The sequence below is a fragment of the Sphaeramia orbicularis genome, chromosome 9 (genome assembly GCF_902148855.1).
Source record: "Sphaeramia orbicularis chromosome 9, fSphaOr1.1, whole genome shotgun sequence".
In the NCBI taxonomy this organism is placed as follows: Eukaryota; Metazoa; Chordata; class Actinopteri; order Kurtiformes; family Apogonidae; genus Sphaeramia; species Sphaeramia orbicularis.
The window spans coordinates 53,772,995-53,792,185 of record NC_043965.1 but is presented as its reverse complement, the minus strand read 5'-3'; the positions used below and the strand labels follow the sequence as shown (position 1 = coordinate 53,792,185).

Below are 19,191 nucleotides of genomic sequence, written 5' to 3'. Positions count from 1 at the left end.
TGTTACCTCTGAAGCATTGTTTGGACAATATTAAATTGCAGGATAGAGTACATTGTCATCATAATGGTGAGATAAAGGCAATTAACAAAGGAAGGCAGATGGGTTGTTATAAAAGTGTTGGGCTGTCCTTAGGAAAAATGCCAGTGTTGTAAAAGTTTTGAACAGCAGTTTACTTTCCTTACTTAAAAAGTCATATATAATGTGTTCAAAGTTTCAGTGTGATTCCATGGGGAGAGGAACAACCTAAATGATGATGCACAGGCAGATTTCACAAACGCTCATCACACTTAGACGGTTTCGGTGTGGAGGTGTGGAGAGAGGTGTTTCCACAGGCATGTGTTAGCATTCCACCATTTTTAGACTTGGTGACAGTCACTTATTCAACACATACAGGTAGAAGAATCAGGAGTTTCCTTGTGCTTTGTTGTCAACTAATCAAACCTGTGAAATGTACTTCCCCCTGTGTAGCTAACTACCAAGTAAAGCCGTATATATACTGTAAATGGTAAATGGTCAGTGCTTATATAGCGCTTTTCCTCACACTTATGGTGCCCAAAGTGCTTTACAAAGCCTCACATTCACCCATTCACACACACACTCATACACCAGTAGGCAGCTGCTGCCATGAAAGGCGCTGCCAGACCCTACTGGGAGCAATTTAGGGTTCAGTGTCTTGCTCAAGGACACTTTGACATGTGGACAGTCGGAGCCAGGTTTTGAACCTTCGGTCATTGCTCTACCAACTGAGCCACTGCCGCCCTATACTGTACTGGTGCATGGATCCATGTCAGACTGTACATGGGGAGTTCAGTCCACGTGTAGTGACATCCAGTACACATAAACTTTGTACATGAAGCCGACTTCTCTAATCCGTTTATCCAGAAAACCCGCTGGGATTCAGTGCAGAGCGTGAAAACATGAAAGTGGCAACTGTGAAAAGAGTCATCCTATGCATATGTTGGGCTAATTTAAGACACTTTGGCACATTTATGCCAGTTTTAGAGAACGGGTTGACGTCCCAAGAAACTTAATGAAGAAAAAAGAGAGAACAGTTGTTGAACACCTCAAACTGGAGATCTGCTTTTCTGTGAACATTTTGTTGTGTTTAGATGTGAATCATCCTCATGGGCATTAGAAACTCTGTTTAGTCAATGTGTTAGCTGTAACCCAGGTGGGAGTATGCAGTGCTCTCATATCCCACACAACCACTCACTGGATTTGTGGCCACTTTTGATCCATGATTCATCCGTTGGATGGTTTCTGACATGTTAACAAATGTTATCTGTTGATGTTGCAGAGTACAGAGGAGGCAGCCAGTTTTGGCCACGGCTTGTGTTTTTATTATTTTTGACTTTTCTTCAGTTCAGTGTGTTCTTTTCCAGAGGATTTAATGACTGAAATGGAATAATTTTCATAATAATCTCTTCATTAGTGTGTGATCACCTCTTGATAATACCATTCAGGCATTGCCATTACCTACTGTGTTTTAGTGTAAACCACAGTTATTTTCCCTTCCACTTAAAAATCCCAGAACAGACAAACCAAACACTGCCAACAGTTTAGATTTTTTTTTGTAGCCACCATAGGGCAGGGTGAGACAAGGGATACAACTTCGCGACTAGATGCCACTAAATATTACATTTTGGGTTTTTTTAACTCGCAAGTAAAAAAAAAACAAAACAACAAAACCACAAACTTTTTTTTTCTAAGAAAGAATCTGTATACAAAAATCAGGCTACAAAAATCTATAATATAGACATCTGTTCAGTACCGTTGTCTGTGTGACTCACTTCAACATGTTAATGTTAGAAAACAAATCATAAATCCTACATTACATACAGCTGTTCACTGGCATCATGATTCAGTTCAGTTCTCTGATTGGAGGGCATTTAAAATCAAGAAATTTCACTCAGTCTGTGATATTTAATGTGAAATGGCTGAATATTAAAGGTTTTGATTCAGGAGGGTTTGTGGTAGTCAAGTGAAAGAATTTGGAAAAAAATAAAGCTTAGTCACAAAACACACCAAAAAATGCTATGCTTATACCATTGAATTTAATATCTGAGCTGAATAAAACACATTTCACAATGGAAAAATCTGTGTTTTTCCTTTTAACCAACAAAGTAGATTCAAGTCAGAACTGTAAACTGCAATATAGCCCACAGTGATCTGTCATCTGCCAAACCATAATGCCCAAAAGGAAGATGTCATTGTTATTTTTTGTCCTCGTAAGCCAAAAATTTAAGAATTATATATTTTTTGCAAAGTAGATTTAGTATGTGGGACAACTTGTGATAAATTTCACTCTGTCATCTGATGTATGTGGAGCTTGTTGAAATGAAAACACATGGGAAGTGATGGCTTCCTCAAGCTGCTTCTTATTGTGACTTAAACTATCAGTACTTTTAAATCAATCCTCATCCTCCTTTTTATTTATTTATTATTTTGGGGGTGGGGTCAGGACAACCACAAGTTGAGCTACATCCAGCAGCTCCGGCCCACCCAGACTGTCCAGCCAAGGATCAAACTGAAACTGTTCGGACACTCTGGAGCTGGAAAGAGCACTCTGCTGGAGTCTCTGAAATGTGGCATCCTGCGCAGCTTCTTCAGAAGGAGGAGGACACGCATGACCAACACGGCCCGCCATCCCAACTCCCCCATTAACTCCAAACCTGCCGGTAGGTGACACACTCTGACCTCACCTGCAGCAGCTTTCATAAAGTCTGAGAAGCATTAAGTGTTTTCAGTAGGGTTGTCCATGAATAGTACTGTCACATACTGTTAATACTGTGAATACTGGGTCTATTCATATTTTATGTCTTTTTTTATTCTACTTAGCTCTATACATATCTTACTTATGTCAAATGTTCTATTTATTTTCTTATCTTATTTTTTAGTACTGATGTTTTAGTAATGTTGCACTGACTGGAGTGTACTATTCTATTCTATTCTATTCTATTCTATTCTATTCTATTCTTGTCTATAGAGTTTTCTCAGATCCTCTCAGTTTTTCCATTCTCCACAGATAAACACTTGGATAAACCTATCAGTCCATATTTATATGGGCTAATGGTGCTGACCTTATTCAAATAATATGTCATTTTTACCCTCTAAATGTTCTCACATTTTGCTGCCTGATAGATGGATTTAATGAATAACCAACTATGTGAATGATGATATTTGTAATGTATGACTGAGAGATTGAGTATTTCCACTTAAAGTGAAGATTTTTTTTTTCCTGTTTTGTTTTGCACAACTGACCAATTAAAACTTGGCCAACAGCTCTAATTTGATGGTTATTAATACTTTACGTACAGTTAAATTGACCTGTTGAAATGCAACATGATCATATTAACCAACATTAAACTGTAACATACCATGAATCAACTGAGTGAACTCCACTCACCCCTGCTCAAATCTGAAAAATCCTCCACATTCAGAGGAGGCTGAGGCAGAGTTCAGGAGGCATGGATGTGTGAGTCAGGCGTAGTCCAGGACATCCACAGGACACAGAATCACAAGACACTGTCGCACAATCATATGAACCATGTGCAGGTGTCAGTTTGGGGTGGTACACAGCTTTATCACCTCAAAGAGGCCAAAACAAAAACTTTGAAGAGTCAGTGTAGCCTGAATTGCCCCCCACCCCAGAGGACGGGGCTTTATAGATACACCAGGAATTTCGTCCATCCATCCAAGATTTTTATCCAGCTCATTTCTCGGACATTATTCAGCTGATTCTTTTCAAATTTCATATACATGTTCTGTACCACCGGGAGAGGTGCACTACACAGTTTGATGACTGAATTTCAATTTTTGGATTTTTTTTTTGCAAATAATTGTTGAGAGTTAAGACTCAAAATTTATCCCTGACTAGGAAGGGTGTCAGTGGGCAGGAGGGGCAAAGTGTTGTGTGACCGGGTGGGGGTATTAGTAAGCTCCACTTACTTTTTCACCCACGTTTTATTTTATTTTGGTTTCAACCTGATTGATTGATTGATTGATTGATTGATTGATTGATTGATTGAAGTATTTATTTTGAGTACGAATGTAAAAAAGAAAAAGAAAATAAATAGACAAAACATTTAAAAGTGCTGTATGCAAGAGTTATGTTCCAAGTAATCATAAAATGGCCCTGAATGTCACCAGACATTAAGGAATCATGTTCATTTCAAATACTGATATCACTGACAGTAGTAGTCCAGCCAGAATATTCACATTTGAAAAGCAAAGTGTCAGCCCACAAGTAATGTTTATGGTGACATTTAGTGTTTTGGTCTGATGCTCCACCCATCACCTTTCTCCCAGTCACCAAGTAAGTAGTGTTTCAGTATCCAGTTTGCCATTTCCCACTGAGCTGCAGCTGGAACATTTCTGATCATAAATGCCTGATGTTACTAAGCCTAAAAGGCCTCTTACTATTACAAATACATCATGACAAAGTGAGAACCACAACAAGGATATGTATAGGAGATGGTTTAGAAACATGGAGATGGCTGAAATATATGTACACAGATATATATATATAGATATATATATATATATACACACACACACACACACACACACACACAGGGTGGGGAAGCAAAATTTACAATATTTTGAGGCAGGGATTGAAAGACAGTGTTTGACCAATTAGTTTATTGAAAGTCATGAGAATTTATTTGCCACAAGAAAATTTACATAATAGAAAATGTTTTTATTCTATGTGTCCTCCTTCTTTCTCAATAACTGCCTTCACACGCTTCCTGAAACTTGTGCACGTGTTCCTCAAATATGCAGGTGACAACTTCTCCCATTCTTCTTTAATAGTATCTTCCAGACTTTCTCGTAATAGTTTTGCTCATAGTCATTCTCTTCTTTCCATTATAAACAGTCTTTATGGACACTCCAACTATTTTTGAAATCTCCTTTGGTGTGACGAGTGCATTCAGCAAGTCACACACTCTTTGACGTTTACTTTCCTGATTACTCATATGGGCAAAAGTTTCTGAAAAGGTATGGATAATAGTGTTAGGTATGATTATGACATCAATATATGTTCGGTTTCAAAACAATTGACGTAGTGCCTGCTGAGAAAAAACAACTAAATGTTCATTGTAAATTTTGCTTCCCCACCCTGTGCACTTGTACATCTTTATAACACCCAGTGATACCCAACGCCACCTTCATCCCTGTACCTCTAAAAGATCCTTTCTTTGTACCTCATTTTAAATAGTTTTATGCTCTGACATTGCTTTAACTCTATATTGAATCTGTTCCACAGTCTCGCCTTGCCGACTGAAACACAAAAACTTTTCCTGGTCGAACATATTAAATGAACATTAAAGTACATTTTCCCCCTTAAATCATAACCCCCCTCATGAATACTGACAGTAACTGTAAGTAAGTAAGTAAGTAAGTAAGTAAGTAACTGACTGAAGCACCAGATTTGTTTCTGTGTGGAAGTCCAGTGTTTCCAGTCAGAGCAAAAAACAATTTCAGTTTGTCATCAGAAAATCAACCAGGTTTAGCAGACTCTGCCTGAAGGGCAGGTGGGCTGCCAGTAGGTGACAAACTATAAAAAAAACTGCCACTAAAGGAGGACATCAACATTCATTTTTATATACTTTTACTGGTGAAGTCTTAATATCAGTATCCGCGTTGGGAGGCTAAGTGACATACTGAGGCATTGTTCCCGATGAAATGCATTTTAATATGTGTGTGGTCACCAGCATTGATTCGTTACATCATCATTAAGTCATGTAATTCACTTTACAGCCTAAATGCTATGTTTTAGGTCATGATGCCACTATGTCTTGTTTTTTCTCATTTACGATAATACTCTTGGAAAGAACCATTTGCAAGATACTATTCTGCAAGATCTCATATCCTAGTAGTTAAGACTCTAAACCACCAACTGCAACATCCATGTCCAACCAGGCCCTAGAATTGGAAATATTAATCTGACAGTCTCAAGACAGAGTGGATATAGTAACTAAGCACACAATGAAAAGCACCAACATAAACATTTACAGCCCTCTCTGCTTTTAGTTAACCCTGTAAACCTTAACAGTAGTTCCATTAACCTCTTTTTGCTCATCTAGTTCACAAAAGCCGTTCTTAGAGAAGTCAAGCCGATGCAATGACAGGTCTGTGGTAAGACTCCCCAATGTGTTCAGTGTTGTGTGAAAAGCACAACCCGAGCGCACACTCACTTTTTTTTTTTTTTCAGTCCGTGCCAGTTATTTGCTCTCTATCCAGCCTCCTTCACACACATACACGCCATTGTGTTTGCTTTAACCCTTTTATTTTGCGGTGCTCAGAGCCATTACCTTCCAGACAGATGTGATGCACGCTCAGATAATGGTCAGGTACGTGAGCCGTATAGAGTTACCAATCCCTTCCTCCATACTATCTCCACATCTGAATCCTCTGTCACAAATGAAGGGGGTTGAAAGAGCTTTTTCTTGTTCTTGCACTCACAGCTGAACTCAGTAACAGTCTGTGTTGACTCTGCTTTCTATCTGCAGCGATACGTGACAGGAGTCCACAGAGAAATACAAAGAGGCAGACCTGAGAGGGAACTGACTTCATGGTGTCTGTCTGTGAATTTGTCTAAATAAATAGATTTCTATCCCAGCAAATGGAATAATCATAAAAGCACCAATTCAGTGCCTTTGTGAGCTGGTCCTCAGTCACAATATGGCACCTTAAATTAAGCGCATGTTTGCCTTTGTTCTGTGTCAATATTTCAGACTTGAGATGTTGCTCAACACCACCAGAGTCTGGACCACAGAGGCAGAGCAGTTTAATCCTACACTGTTTTTTAGAGGCTCATTAATAAGTCTTAATATTATTTGTGAAATAGCTTTCCTTTCCTCTTCAGAAAATAACACTGTTGAGTTTGTGAAGTGGAGTTAGTAGGGGACACTTAATGCCATGTCCTTACTAATACAGACACTAAGCACATATGTTTCCATCTATTTCTTAAAGAAAATTCTATCCACATGACTCCAAAAAACTCCAAAAATATTCGAGGTCAAAGGCAACCTGTGGATGTTTACTTCGTATCACTCCCCAAGCTCACATACTTTGGGCGCTATGTTGTTGCAGGGTGTGTCAGTTATTAAAGTAGTATAATCAAATTCACAAGCAACAAGTAACAGTCACATCAGTTAATCATACTCTGAAGTCTAATCCCTGCCAGAATCACTGATGTCATGTGGTGAACATGACTAACAGGTTTCAGAAAACCAACCACTAAACAAGTTGCCTATAAGAGCATGTGTTCTTTACAGACCCTGTGATGTCATCACTCAGCAGTTTGGAGCTGAAGAAATCAAAATCAGACATGAAGAAATAGTTCATTTATGTGACTTTAGTGCAAAACACAAAAAACGAACTCTAAGTGTGTTCCTCCAAAGTGTCAAACATCTACAGATGAAATGTTTGCAGACTGGAAGAATTATTTTCTGTACAACATCGCCCCCATGTGTTAGGAAAGTTGTATTTATTCAGTGAAAAAATCCAACATCACTTTGCTTTTGGAATTTAAAACAGACCTAATCCAGTATGAACTTTTCAAAATTATGAGATAAAATATCGTAATTATGAGATAAGTGAGTTATGAGTTAAATATGGGCATGAAGATGGGCATACAAACAATGAAAACAAAAATGGAGTGAAACACAAGTGTGGGATGCATCAGAACTGACTTGCTCATTGTGAGCGGTACAGTTGTCTATTAAGACCCCTGTCCAGTGTTGGAGTTGGTACAAAATTTAATGGAGGTGACCATTTCTTATTTCTCTCTGTCAGTGTCCTGTGCTAAACTAGTTTGGCTCTGCCTTTTTCCCCTTCTCAACATTTGTGTTTTTGTCTTCTTTTGTTCTTGTATGTAACTGATTCATTATTTTAATGCTTTTTGTTGTTGTTTTTAAACTGTTCCTTGTGAGTGTTTTGTAAGGTACAATTAAATAAAATGCATATTACTTTATTATCACACTGCATCTGAAATAAAGGATAGACATTTGTTCATAATAATTATCTGCATATTAGTAATGAATTTGCTCTGAATGTGGAAGCTTCCCCAAAGATCATCTTTTTTTTTATGATCATTTTAAAGCACACAATAACTCCTTTCATAACTTGCACTAATGTGTTTGTGTTTCTTTGTGTGTCTTCAGTGTCAGTGAGCATTTCCAACTTGTACCCAGGCTGTGAGAACGTCAGCGTCCGCAGTCGTAGCATGATGTTCGAGCCCAGTCTGACTAAAGGCGTCCTAGAAGTGTTCTCCCCCGTCCATAGCTCTCTGTCCACAGCTGACGAGCAGGCCACCAAGGCCATCGACATCCAGCACACCAGCATCCACGGTTAGAAGCACAAACACACACACAAACATGGAGATGCACACAGTAAAAGTCAAAGATTACACAGGAGGGCACATAGGAGGTGTTCGAGGTTTGGGTGTAAGGGTGTAAGGCAGGACTGTCTAAGTCATTTTAGTTCAGGGGCCACATTCAGCCTAATATATTATAAAGTGGGCCTGGCCAGTAAAATAAAATAAATAATAGAATAAGAACTGATAAATAATATCAACTCCAAAGTTTTCTTTATGTTTTTGAATGAAAAAAAGTCAAATTCCGTTATGAAAATGCTTACATCTACGAATTGTACTTGAACATAACATGAAAAAACATGAACAACCTGAAAATTCTTCTAAAAAATAAGTGCAATTTTAACTAGAAGCAGTCGGAGAGCACAAACCTGCACCAAGGCAGATCAGTGCACACAGACAGACAGACAACCAACACTGGCAAAAACATAACCTCCTTGGCGGAGGTAACAATATTATGCCTTAGTTTATAATTTATACATGTACATCACAACTTACAGATCACAGTGGATCTACAAATACACAAAGCATTTAGTTATAGATAGAATATTGGTACAATTAGACATACTACTCTTAAGACATTTCAGGTTCTTCATATTTTTTCAGGTTATTCACATTTTTTGTAAAAGGTTAGTCTGTAATTTTTGTATTTCACAAATTCATCCAGCTTTGACCCTTTGGCTGGCTGCATGTTTGACACTAGTGGTGATCACTGATTTTTAGATTGCCAGTGGTAAAATCGCTGTTAGTACATATCATGTATGATTCTAAGTGATTAGGCCACAGAAATAACTGAGTGAAAACACGCTGCTTGTGTCTTCCGTCAGGTGTTGGGGACTTCAGTGTGTGGGAGTTTTCAGGAAACCCTGTGTATTACTGCTCTTACGACTACTTTGCGGCCAATGACACTACAGCGATCCACGTGGTCCTGTTCAGCCTGGAGGAGCCCTATGAGACCCAGCTGGGACACATCACATACTGGCTGAACCTGCTGAAAGCCCTCACGCTGCCGCAGGACAACATTGGTGAGCACAAGAACACTCACACTGGACCATTTATAGTGATGAACAATCTTAAAATACAGGCCCGCAATTATAAGGTTAGTGACAAAATAACTCTGAAAAATGACCCATAGATAAATGTATTAATTGAGTATGTAATTATTAATTAGTTTTGTTTCCTAACTCTCACAGACAACTAAATGTCCTCCGTGGCTTAGTGGGCAAGGCTGGGCAATAGGGACGTAAAAATTTAATTCTAGTCAATATCATTATCAGTATCAACAGGCAACAACAACAGCAAAAAGCCACATTTTCCAGGTGTCAATGTTCAATATTGTAAATTTTGCAATAAAATAAAAAGCATCTAGTAAAAGACTAGACTAGAGTGAGTAGAGAATCATATTTATAATGACAATAACACAGCTAAACATGTCACATTTTAAGTTTTGGAAGAGGAAGGATTTTATTAGAAAAGACTGATCACAAGATAGTGAGTTGAGAGGGGAAGTGTAAACCTTCATCTTGTCAGTGGGCACTTTAATCCTAATTTAATCTGCCTTCACAAAAGAAAAAAATGAGACACCTTCTCTCATTATGAGACAATATCTTGTAAATGTGAGAAAACTTCAGCCTAGTCATCATGCAACATAGACTCTAATGAAGATTTTTCAGTAAAAACATTAATATAAAACACAAGAAGTACCAGATCGATTACCTTTGGCATGTGTGCCCTGTGTGTCTGATTTCACTTTTAGTTTGACACCTGAACATCTAAAGATTATTTAACCAACTTACAAATATTTCAGTATAAATAGAAATATCCATAGTATTGGCAGTAGATTAGATCCTTTGCAGCAGGAAGAGCTACTTTATGACTGTCATAAATGAATATAAATAGCAGATTCTCTTTTATATTTCCTGTTTCACTCTAGAATGTTGTGCCTGTCTTTCTGCACTTAGTTTCTTGTATTTTGTTGCTGTAAATACTGCCATTTCCCCACCTTGGGATCAATAAAGTCATATCTTATCTTATGACAGAACAGTTCTGTTCTGATTAAATGTTTTTTCAGAGTCTCTTAACAGGATGAATTTTTTCAAATTGAAAAAAATAGTGATCATGGAGGTGCAGCTGATGCAAAGCTGCAAATATTCTTATTTTCTACCTGCAGAATTCTGGCATTTCTGCAGAAAATGACAAAAAATAATTAACTGGTTGGAAAAAAAAAAATCCTCTGGTTGTCATGAGAAGACACAGACATTTCACACCTTTGAGTCCAAACTAAGGTTGGAACCATAATAATATGAATCCAGTGTCTGGTCATTATCTTCACACTAAAAAATTGATTCAGATCAAACTGAAATTGAACAAACTGCACTAGTTGAGGTATGTATTACAGCTCCCTAAAACCTAAGGATGTGCATTAGTTTAGTGACTGCTTATGATGTGTCTGTGTTGGACCAGCTTTTGGAGGTCGGATCCAGCAGCCTCTTGTCGTCGTCCTGGTGGCGACTCATGCTGACCTCGCTGATGTCCCCCGAACGTTCTCTGGAGACTTCAGTTATGATAAGGAGAGGACGCTGCTCAAGGAAGTCAGGAACAGGTCAGGACTCAAACCACAATACAAAGAAGTCATAGTAGGGCCAGGTCAAGCCCTGACACTGTTACATGTTTGGTGTTCAGTGGACTGTTACATATGTGTGTTACATATTTCAGTAGATATTTGTCAGTACTCAAACATAGTAAGGATGATGATTGCATAAAATAACATTTTTAACCAAAAATATTTGAAAAAGTGCTCAGTGACATGGTTTCATCAAAATGTCGCTGATTTTGACAAGGTTTACACCAAAGTGCTTAACATACAGTTCCCACAGGAAATTCACTTACATTTGCCTGTGATGTGTTAAGAAGCATGTTAAGCTACACTGATGTCAAAATTTAGGAAAATATATTGGAAACTTTTAGACTTACTGACACAGATTTAAAGTAACACGGTTTCAATGGGCATAGTGACACGGTTTCAATTCTTGATCCTATTATGATGAAAGGACCAATGTATCTAGAAAACAAGTCAAATATTTTTAATACAAGCATTTATTCTACATCGCAGTAATAAGCTAACAAATGAGTGCATGCAGAATAGGATCAGAGGAACTTTAGTTTTTCTCATAGATGTGCGTGTTTCCTTGACCTGACCCAGTAATAGTGGCTTAAAGCTGCCCTCACAGGAAGGAGCTGTTCAAACATCGGTTGTTCTAACTGTGTTGTATTTGGGCTTAGGTTTGGAAATGACCTGCAGATCAGTGACAAGCTGTTCGTGTTGGACGCTGGATCTTCAAATTCCAAAGACATGAAGTTGCTGAGGAGTCACCTGCAGGAGCTCCGCACCAACATCATCTCCGTAAGTTTCAACATCCAACAGTTCATGCCCATCTTTATTTTGAATACAGGACTAACCCACAGACACACTGACTCCTCCTCACTGGTGTTTGTTGTGTGCTGGTGCAGAGGTGCAGTCCCATGACACTGCTGTCAGAGCGTTTGCTGACCACACTGCCCACCTGGAGGAAACTGAGCGGACCCAACCAGCTGACGTCATGGCAACAGTTTGTCTGCGACGTCCAGGAGCACATCAACCCTCTGGTCAGCCAGGACTACCTGCGCTCACTGGCCCTGCAGCTTCACAGCATGGGAGAGGTCAGTGACATTAGGTGTCCACCAGGGGTAGTGGTTTTCTCATAAATATTTAAAAGCCAACACGTTCACTTCCATCTGTCAACAGTTACTCAGAGCATGTTGTTTGTATATTTACCACTCACATCGAGCATTCTGGATGATTCCATTTGTGACGCTCAGAAGTTCCATTTCTTCACTTCTTCATTCATCCATTGATTCGGCACTGTCATTCTGTCGCCACAGTTTTGCTAAAATTATTTTCGTCTTTGCCCATTTGACTGGTTTTCATTTTTAATTTTTTTTATTGACTTTTCATTTAAATTTTAATTCATCAGCAATCTGTGTTAATTTTTTGAAAATTCTTAGATTTTGTTTATGGCGTATTTGCAATGTTTGCAATGACAGTTCTGTAAAACTGTTACCTGAAATGTAGTGAGTTACATTTCAAATTACTTTTCCTATGAAATAAGTAAATAGTCATCAAATGAAATAAGTTATATTGTAGAGTCATTCAAATTGTTGGATTATTGATTACTTTTCTAACCCACGTTTTCAATGTTGGACACTACAACTATGTAGCATACGTTTAAATCAGCTCAGTGATGTTAGGCATCTTTTCTCATTTCAGGCGGAAAATTCTTTTGAATTTCCAGAAATGAAAGGTGTTCTTGTATGATGACATTGCCCTTCCCCCACCTTGGTGTGATCAGCTGTTATATTCTATGTATGAGCCTTTTACCAAAAAGAATATTTTCCAACCAAACCCCTTGCAAATTCTAACACTTTGATCAGTAGCTGTAATTTAATTACATTGTTTTTCTCAATAATTGCAGCAAATTGTAATTCCTTAGTTTTTTCTTACTTCTTCCACCTTTACCCCTTTCCTGGTCATTCCACAGATCAACATCATGCAGAGTGAGACGGTGCAGGACGTAGTGCTGCTGGAGCCCCGCTGGCTCTGCAGTAACATCCTTGGTAAACTGCTCTCTGTGGAGACGCCCAAAGCCATCCACCACTACAGGGGTCGCTACAGGTTGGAGGAAGTGCAAGCACTGGCCCCCGAGACCGATGTGGATGAACTACTGCAAATTCTGGATGCCATGGATGTGTGTGCGCGTGACCTCACCAACCCGTCAATGGTGGATGTGCCTGCTCTCATCAAAACGAACGGTCTCCACCGCTCCTGGACCGAAGAGGAGGAGGAGGAGTCTCTGTTGTACGGAGGGGTCCGACTGGTCCCCGCTGAGCACCTCACCCCATTCCCCTGTGGCTTGTTTAATAAACTTCAGGTGAACCTGTGTCGATGGAGCCACCAGCAGAAACCTGAGGACGACAGCGGAGATGAAATCGATGGAGATATTCACCTTTGGACAAATGGAGCCAAGGTGAGCCAGGCAGGTGTGGAGGCCATGATCCTTCTGGTCAATCATGGCCAGGGTATAGAAATCCAGGTACGGGGGCATGACTCTGAACGGGCCAAATGTTACTCCCTGTTGGACACCACCTGCAGTATCACAGAGAACCTACTGGCCTCGACTCTGCCTGGACTGCTCACCGCCAAATACTACCTGAGTCCTCAGCAGCTGCGGGAGCACCATGCCCCTATCATGATCTATCAACCCAAAGACTTCTTCCGGGCCCAGGTCCAGCGGGAGAACTCACTTACTAACACCATGGGTGGCTACAGGGAGAGCTTCAGCAGCATCCTGTCCTTTGGCTGTGCTGAGGTGTACCAGCAGGGGATTCTGGGAACAGACATCCACATATCGGATGTGCCGCTGCTGGCTCGCAGGAAGCTATGTCGCATGCTGGACCCTCCAGACGCGATGGGGAAGGACTGGTGCCTGCTTGCAATGAATCTGGGCCTCACAGACCTGGTGGCCAAATACAGCAATGGGACTCCAAATGGCACTCCTGATGTGGACTTCCAGGACCCGGACTCCCAGCAGGCCACAGTGCCTCCCAGCCCCACTGCGGCGCTGCTTCAGGAGTGGAGCGGCCGACCGGACAGCAGCGTGGGCGTGCTCATGGCCAAGCTGAGGGAGTTAGGCCGCCGCGACGCTGCTGATTTCCTGCTCAAAGTCTCTCCTGTGTTCAGGGTCAACATGGAGGCGGTGGGAGGGGCCGCCAACAGCTACGCCCCTACCTGTAACGGAGGCACGTCCTATAACTCCATCAGCTCCGTTATATCTCGCTGAACTGGGTCGGCTTTGTTCTTCTCGTCAAATGTCACATATGATGCGACATTTGTGTAAAGTGTGGACAGTCTGTGTGAATGAACATGAAGTGCAATCCTTACAGAGTGCAGATGCTCGCTCCTTAAAGGTTTAGCTTGGATTTTGAAGTGTGGTTGTGGGAGGTACTTATCCATAGATGGCAGTCAGGAGCACCCAGTGTACAGCTGTGGTCAGGGTCAACAGACAAGGCCTAAAGTAAACTAATATCTGTTGAAGTGTACCTAGTATTATGAATCTTCTCTGTTTTATTTTGCTGTCACCCAACCCTTAACTCTCCCTTCAAAGTCACCCGTAACAAAAACACCAGTTTTATCTCACAGAATGCAGGAGTTGCAGGTCTAATGCTGCTAGGACTGTATATTTGCAAGAATATTGCAAAATATATTATCATACAGGGACTATGATTCAATGTATTGCCATGTATTGTGGTACACTTAGCAAGGTGATGTATAAGGAACATCTCACTAAATGCATAAAATCTGAGATTACTTTGAGAACAGTTAGATCTACATTTGCTTTTGTTACAGTATTTATACATCTAATGTCAAATCATTACTTATGTGCAAGCCGTTCAAAAGAATTAACATTTGCATATGAATAATGATTCTGTCTTGAATATTTGTTAACTATTAATAACTATTCATTAGAAGGTTTTTGAGTCAATACAGTATCACAAAGCTTCATCTTGCAGTACTAATCCAAATTTTCTCACTCTTCTACCTGCCGTTGTTTCAGTGCAAACTAATATATTGAAACACCAAAGTCAGTTAATAAGACATAAGCTTCTGTGTTCTGTGAGAATAATGTGCTTCTTTTATTCAAGGAGTCTGGTGACCTCATGACAGATTATAAAGCTGTGAAAATATTCTAAATACAGGGCACACTTAAGACCTCACGTAGCAGTTTTTGATTCTACTGTGTTGTGATTTAAGCGGTTCAAGATAAAACTAGACTTCTGCTGCTTCCTGGCTTTGTTCACAGACTTTAGAAATTGTAGCCAAGGATGAAAATTTGAAGCTGAATTCTAGCAGCTGCACTACCCTGACACTGATGCTGTGATAGTACCTCCTGGAAGCCCATTTCACATCCTGACCACTAGGACTTTACTGAGCGTGTGCAACTGAAGCAGTGGTGTTTGTGCTCTCCACTCCTGTACAGCTGACTTTTTTCCTTCACTTTGAATGTTGCGAGTGAGCCACTTGTCCTGAGCTCCAAAGAGGAATCTTGATGTTTATTCTGTTCTTAATCTTGTTGTGCTGCTTTTTAACCCCTTCCCCTTTGCATCTCGCTCTCACAGCTAACAGCCCGAAGGTCAAATCTGTAAAACTTCATGACAGAATGGAGGTGGTTTGAAAAGATGGCAGCCTCATGTTTGGACCTTCATCCAACCTAAACTTGCTGCATTAGGCTGCCACCTTTACTTCATCATCCATTACAGCTCCATAGAATAATCTCTTCCTCTTTGCTTCTTTTTTTTTTAACTGATGTGATATTTGACCATTTATCTTAGCATTTAAAAGAATTAGATTTTTTTCAGAGTGCCTTTGTGGCCTTCTACCTCCCTCAAGAGCACAAATAGTCTTGTTAAGTATAAAAAAAGTTGTTCTTTCCAGACATTTGATGAACTGTGCCTTGTTGACACTAAGAGTAAAATGAATTTTAATCAACCATCATGAAGCAGCAGAGTCCATATTGAGACAGAGCTCAGCCCTGGCAGAATGATTTTCACTGGGATTCATGCTGCATTCAGGCGTTGGGTGAGAATCTAAAATGTGTTGATACTCCCTCTCAACAGAGCTGATGTAATGCTCTGTGGACAAACAGGGTCTAAGGGAAACCAGTTCAGTCTGATGGACTTCTGTTACACAGTCAGTTTTTGAATTCCATCATTCATCCAAAAAAAAAATACTAGGAATCCATATTTTCTTAATCATTTTCCTGGGAAAAACAATCTGAATATGTTTAAAAGAAGGTGCAAAATACCTGGTAAAATGTTAATCACAAACATTGAGCCTCAAGTCAACAGTCGCTCTGAAAAAGCTGGTTAGCACTGATCACTTGTCACCCAAAAATCCCACAGGTGTGCGTTGAAAAAACAAAACACAGCCTCAAAAAGGTTTCACGTTGGAATGACACAACTTTAATTTCCAACATTATGTCCACATGTTCCACTGCCCCATGTTGTAAAAAAACAGCTTTTATGACATGAAAGTGAACAGTAGCCACTGTTCACATTTCCTACTACATCATACACCAGCATGTAGAGTCAATGCACTTGACTATTTTGAACTAATACTGTACGATAAAACAGTATCATACACTTAGTTAGAAACTGAAAAACAAAATATCCACTCACGGTTTGGTTGTTTTCATATAGGTCTGGGTGATATGTCCAAAAATGTGATGATTGTCATGAGAAATATATTTCCATCAGTCAGTGTTTATAATTCTCTCTTTAAATGTCAAATCATTGCTTCTTCTGGGTTTAGTTGTTTTGGTTTTGAGTAAAAATTGAAGAAGGCTGTTGGTGTTTTTAACATACAGCTGAACTTTGTAGAGATGCAACATTCAACCCAATTTTAATGGCAACAAAATATTAAAATGATACCAACAACAAACATTGAAATATTTTGGCTTTAACCTAACAATGTAAACAGAATGAATAAAAAGACAGAAGAAAATCTGTATTGCAGTAACTATAGGCAGTGTCTACTGCCACAGTACTGTGGCGTGAAATATGGGTTTGTCTATTGCCTTAGAGCCAATCAAATGTTAGCATTTGCACTGTGTAAGCAGTAAGGACATTTTGTTGCCACAGAGCCAATCATGGATACTGTTCCATGAACTCATTGGCCTCGTGTTGCCACAGTACTGGGGTCATATATGGAGTATAACTGGTCCCCTATCCTTTTCCATAGGCCCATGGCATGTGCCATGCTTATTTCTGCAGTACTGTGGCAGCAGGGTGACAGGTTACCCGTCTAGACATGATAGAACAACGGCGCTGATTGGCTCTGTGGTAACAGACAAATGAGAAAGTTAGTCCCACAGGACTGCGGCAATAGCCACTTTGATAACGATTATCACAATATAAAATGATACTGTACAAAATAATATCATCATGTTCAAAATGGAAACATATGAATTAACCTAAATCAAAAATCCAAACATTAAAAGACTATGTTTTAGTTGACAGTGTCATCCAAAGAAACCGTAAAGAAAAAAGGACAAGAAAAATGTGGGTTGCAATTATCAGCTTTATCGCAATATGAAATTTTATCATGATAGTTGTCATTTTACTGTACAGCTCTAGTTTCATCTGTATTGAGGCACTTAACACTTATTTACTACAGTCTATGGTGTTTCTATTGCATTACCCTGCCCTCTTTAATTTAATTAAATTTTCACAGACTTTAATGCACATTTTCAACATAAACACACATCTGTTTCGATGTTTATGGGATGTAATAAGGCCTTAATGTGTCATCAGTTTTGTATCCACATATTTGGATTTCCTAGGAAATGATTAGGAAACTCTGGGACTCCTGTTAGCTTTTCATAGGATTCTTTTCTATTCAGACAAAGGGATGAGCAGCCATTAAAGCAAGCAGAGACAAGAGCTGTTCCCGTCCAACTTCTGTGTCTTCTTCATGGATCTGGAGTGGGCTGTACAGGGTCGTGACTGAACTATGACTCGGAGCCCAGCGCTGATACTGCCCGGACTCAACACAGAACTGTGCACTTCAACTCCTTCACCTGGAAATGAAAAATGCCCCCAAAATGAAAACAAAACTCTCCAGGATTTCTAACACAACAACTGTGTTTAGGTTTGAAGGTTTTCTACTCCACTGAGAGGCAGATATTGTCGACGCTTCAACAGCTTTTGTGCAGCTTCGCTTTTGTTGAGCTCTGCTGAAGCTTGGTTCAGTATCACTGACAGTGTTGTTCTGCTTGACGTCTTTTTTCACTTTGTTTTTACATTAAGCGGCGTTTACAAACGTCGAGGACAGGGTTTTTTAGTATTGTTAATTGAAAAAGGCCAAAGTCTCCTGAATTGAGACACTTTGTGGAAGCAGATATTTGATGATGTTTATGTGTATTTGGAAACAGGAAATGCTTTTTTATTCCAATCCTAGATGTTGATAGAAAGGGTTCCTAAATGGTCCAGCTTTGGGGATGTAAAGAGCCTTTTCTGCTCAGTATTTCCTGTCCTTTTGGCCTCACATCCCCAGTGTTAACAGCTGTTCACAGATAATTAACATGGACTTCTTTCTCTATTTTCAGCTCAGCCTAAACTTGCCAATGTAAATAATTGAGGCCTGTTTCCTCCAAATTTGTTACCATTTCCTGTTTATTTTTTCTGCTCACTCTCTTTTTTCTTTGTCCAAATATGTTGACTTTCAAGGCAGACTGAATGTACTACTCATCTCTCCTTAGAAAAAACAATAACATGTATGGTGATCAAACTCCCAATGAGTCCAAAAACATGACATGAAATGTTTCTGACTTGGATCTATCTGGTCTTTTCTTCCTGTTATGAAACTGTTGTATAGACTGTGTCATTGCCAACATGGTGTCTCTCAGACACACATCTTCATCCTGTCTTATTGCCTTGGACGTGTCACCGGCCGGCCGACAGCCAGGTCTAACAAAGGGAAACAAGATGGGGTTTGTTTCAGCAAAGGCCGGGATCTCCGTCACATGGAGTGGGCTTCTGGTTTTTCCTCTGTGACTGCAGCAGAAACCAGTGGACTTACAGGTGTTGATGTAGTCAGCGTACTCTTTTGGGCTGACTGCCCAGACCCCCCCCCCCCCCCCCCCCCCCGAGACCCCCTCGGTCCAATCGCCACATTGCACATTCATTTTGTTGCTATTTATGTTTCATTCTTTTAGCATGTC

The 19,191-nt window shown here is 39.8% G+C and overlaps 1 protein-coding gene across 1 annotated transcript in view; it reads left to right on the top strand.

Annotated features, from left to right (window-relative positions):
• The window catches only part of LOC115426255 (death-associated protein kinase 1-like), a 52,909-nt gene extending 34,143 nt beyond the window's left edge, over nucleotides 1-18,766 (top strand). The window contains 7 exon segments of the mRNA XM_030144255.1: nucleotides 2,462-2,678; nucleotides 8,169-8,354; nucleotides 9,205-9,402; nucleotides 10,841-10,979; nucleotides 11,660-11,780; nucleotides 11,888-12,076; nucleotides 12,955-18,766. Of these exon segments, the coding sequence (XP_030000115.1) occupies nucleotides 2,462-2,678; nucleotides 8,169-8,354; nucleotides 9,205-9,402; nucleotides 10,841-10,979; nucleotides 11,660-11,780; nucleotides 11,888-12,076; nucleotides 12,955-14,253 (2,349 nt within the window). The 3' untranslated portion in view covers nucleotides 14,254-18,766.
• The last annotated feature ends 425 nt before the right edge of the window (nucleotides 18,767-19,191 follow it).